General features: G+C 52.6%; 1 protein-coding gene across 1 annotated transcript; it reads left to right on the top strand.

Annotated features, from left to right (window-relative positions):
- Positions 1-3,961: 3,961 nt before the first annotated feature.
- On the top strand, positions 3,962-9,078 carry PCGF1 (polycomb group ring finger 1). The gene is made up of 9 exons (XM_002811858.6): positions 3,962-6,542; positions 6,971-7,076; positions 7,233-7,385; positions 7,872-7,943; positions 8,067-8,172; positions 8,354-8,387; positions 8,486-8,572; positions 8,705-8,785; positions 8,931-9,078. Exons 1-9 carry the CDS (start codon positions 6,450-6,452, stop codon positions 8,976-8,978), a joined length of 780 nt encoding a protein of 259 aa, XP_002811904.1. The 5' UTR covers positions 3,962-6,449; the 3' UTR covers positions 8,979-9,078.
- The last annotated feature ends 1,684 nt before the right edge of the window (positions 9,079-10,762 follow it).

The following is a 10,762-nucleotide window of genomic DNA, read 5'->3' on the forward strand; positions in this document are numbered from 1 at the left end:
CCAACTCCCGGATTCGTTGTGGTCCCGGCCTAAATGCCCTCGAAGACCAAATCTCGTTATGGTTTCCCGGCTGCGTAAGAAGCGGCTGGGAACGGCGCCCGGTGAGCTGCAGGCCCAGGAAGAGAACAGGTGTGGGAAGGGGACGGCAGGGGCTAAGGGCGGGGAACGGCCGCTTTGGGCTGGCGATCGTGGTGCGCCTTCTGGCCTCTCTTGTAGGTACCCCCAGCCCTGTTCATGCGCACTGGTAATTGGTGTCCTGTGTTTCTTAGAATTTCGATTTTCCAAAATCCGTGTAAAATGGACCATGGCTCCACCCGGGCCAAATCAGGCCGGCGGGTTCTTGGGGCTGGCACTCTACCCTCGGACCCCAAGTGCAGGGAGTCCTCAATGCAGGACTCTGCCCCTCCATTCTGTGCCTAGGAAGTCTGTTCTCACACTCTTCCTCCTCAACGGCGGGAGGGCGAAATCTCGCCACAGGGGACACGTGGGACCTCACTGAGGCCTTGGTTGGATCCTGGCCGCCTTGTTTCCCATAAACATTTTACCCCACCCAAACTCAGAAAATGGCCTGGAGCTGTCAGAGAAGGGAGGTGGGGAAAGACCCAAGCCGCTTGGTGACCTTGTGACCTCTGGCCATGGATCCAGGAGCCGGGAGTGTGTGAACTCTGCGTCCTTCCCGGGGATGGGACCCCCGCCGGGCGGGCCCCTGAGCCTTAGACCCGCCCCCGCCGCCGCCCTGCCCGGTGCAGGCCGCGGTAATCGGGTTAGCTGGGCCGGAATTACATTACCTTCCCCGGCCCGCCCCGGCCCCCGGGGGGGCCCTGGCGCCTCTGAGCCGGTGAGACTGGGCTCAGAGAGGGGGGCGCTTCTACCATCCTGCGGTGGTGGTGGCGGGTGGGCACCAGCGAGCAGCTCAGCCTACCTCTGACATGTGGTGGCCAAAGGACCTTACCCTGCTGTGCCAGCTCTCTACTCTCGTCCCGAGCCCACCCCGCTGTTCAGCTCCATCCTGCTGGTTTCCCGTGTGAACCGAAATGCCTTGTAAGTCTACTAGCTGGATCTCCCTGGGAGCACTGATCTTCAAACTGATTCTCCAGGATCCCCTGGGAAAGACTCTGCCCCCTCCTTTCTCCCCAGCAGATGGGCTGGCAGCCTGGTGCCTGGGGCAGGGTGAAGGGGTCTTTTCTCCCCTGGGAACCAGGAATGATATTTGGGCATCTGGGCAGAAAGATAAAGAAGAGAAAGAAGAGTGAGCTCTGTCCACCAGCCCTCCAGTGTTCTCTGAAGCCTTATGTCTAGAGGAGGTGAACCATAAATGGGACAGAGGGCAGCGGGAGGAACAGTGGGCATTAATATGTGTCAACCTGCCGGGCGCGGTGGCTCACGCCTGTAATCCCAGCACTTTGGGAGGCCGAGGCGGGTGGATCACGAGGTCAGGAGATTGAGACCATCCTGGCCAACACGGTGAAACCCATCTCTACTAAAAATACAAAAATTAGCTGGGCATGGTGGCGGGTGCCTGTAGTCCCAGCTACTTGGGAGGCTGAGGCAGGAGAATGGCATGAACCTGGGAGGTGGAGCTTGCAGTGAGCTGAGATCGCGCCACTGCACTCCAGCCTGGGCGACAGAGCAAGATTCTGTCTGAAAAAAAAAAAAAAAAAAAGTGTCAACCTCCCCCACCTTGACCACTCTACTATCCAATTTGTCCAGCCCCTCCTCAGCCCTGCTCACAGCCCATTCTGAAAGAGGGTGGGGGCGCCTACCAATTTAGCAGATGTATTTTCATCTTGATGGAGAAGACAGACATTATCACCTCCCATCTCTTTACAGAAACCCATGCACTTTTCTCAGCAGTAGAGAGGGCTACAAGGAAGCATGAACCTGTTTAGTCCAAATCGTCAGGCCAGGAGCAGTGGCTCATGCCTGTAATCCCACCACTTTGGAAGGCCAAAAGGGGACAGATTACCTGATGTCAGGAGTTCAAGACCAGCCTGGCCAACATGGTGAAACCCCGTCTCTACTAAAAATACAAAAAAATTAGCCGGGCATGGTGGCAGGTGCCTGTAATCCCAGCTACTAGGGAGGCTGAGGCAGGAGAATCACTTGAACCCGGGAGGCAGAGGTTTCAGTGAGCCGAGATCACCACTGCATTCCAGTCTGGGGAAACAGAGCAAGACTCCATCTCAAAAAAAAAAAAAAAAAAAAAAAATCTTCCTTGATAGCAAGGGCTGGATTCCTCCAGATGGGAGCAGGAAACCTAGGGAGACAGCAAAGAAATATAATCTCTGAAGAGGGCTGGTGTGCAGGTTAGGAGTTTGCTAGTCCCATTCTCTGCTCTGAAGGGTGAGTCTGGGGGCAGGGGGGCAGGGTAACCAGTGTGTCTCCAGCCAACCTAAATAAATCCTCCTTGAATGAATCAATGAGTGAATCAACAAATGAAAAAAACGCAACATCATGCAGACCCGTACACCCCTGCCTTTTGAATTCAGCACAGATGGTACTGCCACCCAGAGACTGTCCAACTAATTGTTTAAGGAGAACGGTCACAAACTCAGTAGTTCATACAAGTCTTCTGGAGAGTTTTTAAAATATTTTAGTGCCCCACTTCAAGAACAGATGACATCCAGTTATATCACCCAGACCACAGTCCTAGGACTTTCTCTTTTTTTAAGAGACAGAGTCTCGCTATGATGCCCAGGCTGGCTGGCTGGCCTCAAACTCCTGGGCTCAGACAATCCTCCCACTTTGACCCCCTGAGTATCTAGAGTTACAGGTGTGCACCACCACCCCAACCTGGCTTGAAATGTCCTTTCTTGCCTCCTTGTCTCTGATTCACGGGGAAAGGATGGTTCCTGCTGGTTTATGTTGAAGATCGGCCGGACGTGGTGGCTCATGCCTGTAATCCCAGCACTTTGGGAGGCCTAGGCAGGCGGATCACGAGGTCAGCAGATCCAGACCATCCTGGCTGACACGGTGAAACCCCGTGTCTACTAAAAATACAAAAAATTAGCTGGGTGTGGTGGCGGGCACCTGTAGTCCCAGCTACTCGGGATGCTGAGGCAGGAGAATGGCGTGAACCCAGGAGGCGGAGCTGGCAGTGAGCCGAGATCGCGCCACCGCGCCACTGCGCCACTGCACTCTAGCCTGGGTGACAAAGCAAGACTCCATCTCAAAAAAAAAAAAAGACGAAGATAGAGGTGCTGGAATGAGTGCCCTCTCATACACACTGCTTTGGATCTGTCTCACCATGTCCTGTGTGTCCATGGCTCTCATCAACTTAGTCTTTCCTACCCCTTAGCTGTCTCAGATCTTTATCATCTGGATAAAATCTTTGCCTGAGTCTTCAAGAGAGATCATGCTTTTCCTTTCCTTTTTACTTCATGCCTACTGCCTCCATTTTATCATGATTTATTCTTGTTTTAACTCAGTGCAAGCTGCCTTCATTATAGTAACCCTTTCTCAGAGAGCTCCAGTGTTCAGTATCCCTCCTCCAGGACTTCCCTGACATGTTTTACTTTGTTGGTCATCAATTATTTTTTGAAGTGTCCCTTCTTTTTGCTTCTGTAATATTCCACATCTTTGGACTTTCGTAGTCACTGCTTATGTTTTTCCTCCACTGATTTTACCTCTTCCACTGAAGACTGTGAGGATTCTTCAGAGCTCAGACTTATGCTTTCTTTTTTCTTTTCTTTCTTTTTTTTTTTTTTTTTAAGACATGGGATCTCTGTCACTCAGGCTGGAGTGAAGTAGCATTATCACGGTTCACTGCTGCGGTTCACTGCTGCCTCAACCTCCCAGGCTCGAGCAATCTTCCCACCTCAGCCTCCCAAGTAGCTGGGACTACAGGTACGTGCCACCATGCCAGGCTAATTTTTGTACTTTTTGTAGAGACAGAGTCCCACCATGTTGCCCAGGCTGGTCTCCAACTCCTGGGCTCAAGTATCCACCCGCCTCAGCCTCCCAAAGTGCTGGAATTACAGGCATTAGCCACTGCACCAGGCCTTAAGCTTTCTTTATCTCTTCATCTGCTCAAGTTTCACCCATTCCAAAAGTCCCAACTCTCATATTCAGCCAGATAACTCTGAGACCTCCATCCCTTGTTCTGACACGTCAGCCCCACCGCTCACTCTCCTAGCCTTCTGACAAGCTCCCCCTGCTTCCCTGTAGCCACCTTAAGTGGCTGGAGGACATGCTTCCCTCCAAAGCTCTTCATTCACCCTCTTACCCAGGCCTACCAAACCAGGTTCCTGGCTACTTCCTCCTATTATACTTTCCTTTGAAATGTTTCAGATACAGCCCTTCCTTTCCATTGCCATTGCTAAAACCCTAATCGAGGCTGTCATCACCACCGCTTGGATTCATTCATGTATTCATCCAGAAAAGTTTTATTGAACACCAACTATGCACCTGGCACTGGAGCTATATCTGTGAACACAACAGAGGAAAAAAATCCTTGCCACTAAGAAGCTTATAGTCTAGTGGAAAAGGCAGATGAAAAACTAGGAAATATGTTTTCTAGAAAATATTTTCTGAAAATAACTAGAAAATATAATATATATTAGAAATGTATATTAAATAATAATAAATGCTAAGAATGCTAATAAGTGTTAACCAGAAAAAAAAAAAAAAAAAAAGCAAGGAAGTGAAAGGGTGGGTGAGTTGTTATTCATCTAGAGTGATTACAGAAGCCTCATGAGTAAAGACCTGAAAGGAGGGAGCCATTTTGGATACCTAAGCATTTCAAGTTGGGGACACAGTGGAAGGATATCCTGGTGTATCTGAAGAGACTGTGCAGGCCCTTGCACACCACTGTAAGACTTTGACTTTTATTCTGATTGAAAAGGGAAGCTCTCAACAGGTTTTAAACAGTAAAAAAGGAACAACCTAATTTTTCAACTTTATTTTTAATAGCTTTCTTGAAATATAATGGACATATAAACTGCAGATATTTGAAGTGTACAATTTGATAAGTTTTGACATATGTGTATACCCATGATACCATCATCACCATAAAAATAATAAACATATCCGCATCTCAAAAATTGTCCTTTGTCCTTTGTGTTTCATGTTTTATCAGAATCACTAGCTCTGAGAAACATAGCACTGAACTGTGATGTTGAGAACAGGCGAAGGGGGACTCAAGGAAAACAGTGAAGAGGCCACTACAGAGGACAGATGATAGTGGCTCGGACCAGGGAAGTAGGTAAACAGTGGCTGTAACGAATAATTGATTAATCACTAATCTCATAACTTCTTGCTGCATATTCACTTCAATTCACTCTGAAGAGAAATGAACAAAAATGTCGCTTTCACAGGATAACCTCCTCCCTTCAAAAAAGTCCGCTAGCTCCCAATTGCCCTCAGGCTAAAAATCGCAACTTTTTATGGCCCTGCTTTTTCTATTACCACTCTCAAATCTACATCTTGACCTTCCTCTCCTCTGGTCATTCCCCTCCACGTCCTTTCTATTTCGCCACACTTCCACCCCCTCCCCCAAGTCTAAATTGTGCCCAAAGTCCCACTTTCTCCAGAAAGCCTTTTTTGAGGTCTCCATTGGAATCTCTCCCTTCTCGTATCTCCAGTTGCATTTGATGTTAATACCTCATAACAAATTTATCCTTTTTTAAGTACCCAAGGCCGGCGGTGTAGAGCTCTCGAGCGAGCACCCCGCGTAGTCCCCAATTCGGGACTGGGCCTATGCTACTACAGGCGCTCGCTGCCTAAGCCTGTCTGTGTGTGGCAGTGTCCTAGTCGTCCTCCCCTCCTCCTTCGGCATCTGCTCTGCATTAGTCTGTCCCAGGCCTCCGCAGGCGCCGATGATTAAATCATCATCATTAACCAGGGCCTGCCCCCCCATCCCCGGCAGCAGGGGGAGAATGGGGGAATAAGATCACTACCAAGTCCCTGGGGGTCTCTCCCTCCCCATCCCCCGGCACCCTCTCCGAGACTCTGCAAAGCCCGAGAAACTCCCTCCGTGAAGCCGGGAGAAGGCCAGCCAACTGGATGAAGCTCCGCTACGCGGACGCCGACAGGGCGGCATTACGAGGGGAGGACCCAGGAGGGGCTTCTTCAGCAGGGTCGTCGTCACAGAAGACCGACGACCCTGAGCGGGTAGCGGGCACAGACTGCCAGGCCTTTGGGGGTAGGAGGGGGCAGTCTTTCGCAGGCTCCAAAAGTTAGTCTTGAGGTCGCGTAGGGTCTATTATGATGATTTCTACAGGAGGTTGAAGAGATAGGACCCTTCCCTATGCTACCCCCCACACTTCTTAATTACGGATTGAGAAGGGGAGGGGCCGGTAGGGCTCAGGTGAGCACACGGGGAGAAAGGGACGTGGGCGGGGCCTTACAGAGGGTGAGCGAATCCGAAAAGACCTAGAGCCTCGTTGCTGGGAGACAAGTCCCGCCCTGCAGGCGGCACCGGAAGTGGCCGGCTGGGATCAGCCTTTAAGATGGCGTCTCCTCAGGGGGGCCAGATTGCGATCGCGATGAGGCTTCGGAACCAGCTCCAGTCAGTGTACAAGATGGACCCGCTACGGAACGAGGTGCAAGGGCGGCAGGGTTACTGCTGTGGTCGGCCAGCGGTGCGAATTGGGGCGGGCTAAACGACGGGCGGTGGCTGGCCGGGCGCCCAGTGCGCCTGCGCAGAGACAGAGTGCCCAGTGCGCCTGCGTGATTGCGATCGGGTTGCCAAACTCCGGTTAGAACGCCTGCGCATTGTGTCGCCGACGTTGTGTAGTCTCCCCTGGCAAAGGAGAGTCAGGCGAGTCCACGTGAGGGAAGCCCCCGCTGTGCGCGGAGCCCTCTGCTGGGCGGAGGGGGAGTGCCAGCCCCCAGGAGCTAATCCCCGGCTGATGGCGCAGGGCGCGGGGCTTGGCCGTGGAGTGTGATGAAGGAGGCGACCCCCAAGGTGGGAAGGAGCACGGGTTGGGGTTTGAGGGTGGATGATTGGTGACGGAGGGTGTATCTTCAGGAGGAGGTTCGAGTGAAGATCAAAGACTTGAATGAACACATTGTTTGCTGCCTATGCGCCGGCTACTTCGTGGATGCCACCACCATCACAGAGTGTCTTCATACTTGTGAGTGCCTAGGAGACTGCCTAGTTCTTCCAGTCCCTAGTCTTCACCAAGCTGACTGCCAGCTTCTGTGCGCCTGCCTCACGCATCCAGGCACCCCACCCAGCCCATGAATCCAGTTTCCAGAGGGCCTGAGAATCTGCTTTTCTTTTCCTGCAGTCTGCAAGAGTTGTATTGTGAAGTACCTCCAAACTAGCAAGTATTGCCCCATGTGCAACATTAAGATCCACGAGACACAGCCACTGCTCAACCTCAAACTGGACCGGGTCATGCAGGACATCGTGTATAAGCTGGTGCCTGGCTTGCAAGACAGTGAGTCACCAACCTGACTTTGAGGGGCCTCTTGAGGACTAATTGCTGAGTGGCAGCTTGAGGTGACAGGGGTTTGGTAGGACTCACGTAGGCAGAAGGCCAAAGATGAGGGAAGGACAAAAAGTGAGGAAGGGCTATAATACTTTATTCTCCTTTTTTTTCTTTTTTTGAGACGGAGTCTTGCCCAGGCTGGAGTGCAGTGGCGCAATCTCAGCTCATTGCAAGCTCCACCTCCCGGATTCACGCCATTCTCCTGCCTCAGCCTCCTGAGTATCTGGGACTACAGGCGCCCACCATCACGCCCAGCTAATTTTTTGTATTTTTTAGTAGAGATGGGGTTTGACCATGTTAGCCAGGATGGTCTCGATCTTCTGACCTCATGATCTGCCCGCCTCTGCCTCCCAAAGTGCTGGGATTACAGGCGTGAGCCACCGCACCCGGCCCCGAAGGGCTAATACTTTATTCTCCTACTTCACCTTCTTCTAGGTGAAGAGAAACGGATTCGGGAATTCTACCAGTCCCGAGGTTTGGACCGGGTCACCCAGCCCAGTGGGGAAGGTATGTCCTTGGCCGCGGGACAGTAAAGCCCCCAGAGCATTCTTCTTGCCCAGTTTTGCTCTCTGGGGAAAGAGGAGTATGGAATGTGTGCCACCAGCCACCTCACTACCCTATCTTTCTCAGAGCCAGCACTGAGTAACCTCGGCCTCCCCTTCAGCAGCTTTGACCACTCTAAAGCCCACTACTATCGCTATGATGAGCAGCTGAACCTGTGCCTGGAGCGGCTGAGGTAAGGAGAAGGTCAGGGGTTGCAGGAGGTGACAGTGCCAATGACCCAGAGCCAGGGAGGGTCTGGGGGAGAGGCCGAGCAGTGAGTGAGTGCCTGTCCCCTTGAAGAGAGTATATCATGGCTCTGGGTTGGGGAGAGGAGGAAAGATAGGGTTCCCTAACCTGTGTCTATTTCCCTCCAGTTCTGGCAAAGACAAGAATAAAAGCGTCCTGCAGGTGAGAAGGGCTGAGGGGAGGGCCTGTCTAAGGAGACTCACCTCCCATGGTCCTTCCCTCACACACCTTGCCCTCTTCCCTCCCCTCCCTGCTCCCAGAACAAGTATGTCCGATGTTCTGTTAGAGCTGAGGTACGCCATCTCCGGAGGGTCCTGTGTCACCGCTTGATGCTAAACCCTCAGCATGTGAGTAGTCCCACAGTAGGTTTCTTGAGGGGGAGAAGGGGCTAAGAAAGGAGGAACAGAGTCTAGGGTGGACCAGGGTAGTTTTTGACCTGCCAGAAAGTTCCTAAAATTATGCCCCCATCTCCCTCCTAGGTGCAGCTCCTTTTTGACAATGAAGTTCTCCCTGATCACATGACAATGAAGCAGATATGGCTCTCCCGCTGGTTCGGCAAGGTAAGCCAGGCCACCCTCCCTGGCATCACACCCCCTTCAGACTCCTCCCAACCAACCTACAGTCCTCAGGGGAAGGGTGGGCTGAGGGGCCCTTTGAATAATATAACACTCCCTACTGACTACTACTTCCTCATTCTCTCCTTAGCCATCCCCTTTGCTTTTACAATACAGTGTGAAAGAGAAGAGGAGGTAGGGGCCAAGCCCCCACCCCATCCCACTCCCCTTCCCTTCCCAGATATTTATGTGAAATGAACTGCAGCTTTATTTTTTGAAATAAAAACTTTTAAAAAGCACCTCTCTTCTTCCTTATTCTTCCTGCCTCACACTCATGCTGTGTCCTGCCTTCTTCAAAAATCCTCTGAGTTTCATTGTGAAGAAGGGCCTGTTCTCTATGGCCATGGGCCCTCAATGTCTTGCCAAAGGAGAAGGGTAGAGGATCCCTATATGTGTGAAACCAGGCCTCCCACACCACTCTTTTTGGTGATGGAACGGTTTCCTGGAGGGGAGCTCTCAGCTGTCCTTGTATGCTGCAGCATACAGTGCCGGTGCGGGCCTGTTAGGAGGTGTCCTAATTCAGCGGTGGTGAGAAGGCTAGAGTTGGACAGTGGCTGCTGCAGGATTGAACAAGTGTGATTTTTTAAAGAAAAATCCAAAGAATTGCATTATAGTTTTATAACTTGGGGGATGGGGACAAAAAGGAGGGAGAAGTCTAAAAAACAAATGGAGTGGGGCCACAGGAATTGTCAGAAATGGAGGCTTAGGCTGTCCATACAGGATTCAGCAAATACTTGGGGACTGAGACGAAAAGAAGCCAGGGTGGGGAATAAGTAGCTGAGGAGGAGAGGGAGCTGATGTGGAGGAGAGCAAGGGCAACTTCAAGGAACAAAAGGGAAGCTGCAAGGCACCAGCTCCATTAATTCAGCAAACATTCCTTGTCTGTATGCCATGCCAGGGTCCTTGTTCTATGGTTCTCTCAGTGGGGTAGCTAGAAACTTGCCCAACTGGGACAGGAACAGACAGAGGCCAAAGCAAAAAGTTCCTGAAGGTAGCCAGCCCGCTGCCAAATCTGGGACAAACTGTATGGAGGCACAGCGTGTGTAGCCAGAACCCGAGTTAAAACCTAGGTCCCACCCTGGCCGGTCTGACTCCACGGCTTCTAGGGGTTGGTTGTGCGAAGCTGTTGAGGGCTGAAGGCGCTAACCATCAAAGATGGAGGTCGGGTGGCAGAAGATGGGGCGGGAGGCAGGGAGTGAGTACAGCGAAGGCGGCCTCAACTGGATAAGAAAACTCCAGACTTGTGGGAAAGGCCTGAGCTCGCATTGGACGCTCTGGGGTGCCACAGGTCGGACTCTGTTTCCGGGAGACCTCCGCCTCTCCGCGCGGATGAAGAGGCTGGAGACGCCGAGGAAGAGCTCGAGTGCGTGGGGCACGGATAGGGACCCGGGTGGGCACACCGCAGACGGCCTGGGTACGCTTCTTTCCTGACATGGTCTCCAAGGTTAGCAAAGCTTCCAAATGTTTCCAGGCCTCCAGCCTGGAATGCCTCTCCCCCCGCTCCCCGACCTCCTCCAGGAACACCCCAGCTCAGGGCTCCCCACTCCCCTTCCTCCGAATTGAAGCTCTGTGGGCTTTGCGGTCCGGGCGTACGTGGCGGCCGGGGCTGTTCTCCAGGACTTTCTGCGCAAAAAGTTTCCTAGAAGTGACGGAATGGCGTGGGCTCAGGGGAGAGTAGAAATGCTGCCGGGGGCTTTGCAGGGACCGAGCAGCTGCGGGAGCTGGGGAGCAGTCTGACTGGGTCTCCCTGGAAGGCCCTGCCGTTGGGGCTGGGCGGCAGCTCGGCGTCGAAAAAGCTGGGTGTGAAAACTAATGGGCCCGAGACCGGAGACCCTGAGGACCAAGTCACGGGACTTGAGGCCCTTGGTGACTCACGCCCTGAGGCCGAGCAGCGCGGAAGGCGCTCAGGCCGGATCTGGGGTG

This window comes from Pongo abelii, chromosome 12 (assembly GCF_028885655.2).
Source record: "Pongo abelii isolate AG06213 chromosome 12, NHGRI_mPonAbe1-v2.0_pri, whole genome shotgun sequence".
Classification (NCBI taxonomy): domain Eukaryota; kingdom Metazoa; phylum Chordata; class Mammalia; order Primates; family Hominidae; genus Pongo; species Pongo abelii.

Coding starts and splice junctions, on each gene's coding strand:
- PCGF1 (XM_002811858.6), top strand. CDS start 6,450: ATGGCGTCTCCTCAGGGGGGCCAGATTGCGATCGCGATGAGGCTTCGG. Junction 6,543..6,970: donor TGGACCCGCTACGGAACGAG/GTGCAAGGGCGG, acceptor GTGTATCTTCAG/GAGGAGGTTCGAGTGAAGAT. Junction 8,173..8,353: donor CTGTGCCTGGAGCGGCTGAG/GTAAGGAGAAGG, acceptor ATTTCCCTCCAG/TTCTGGCAAAGACAAGAATA.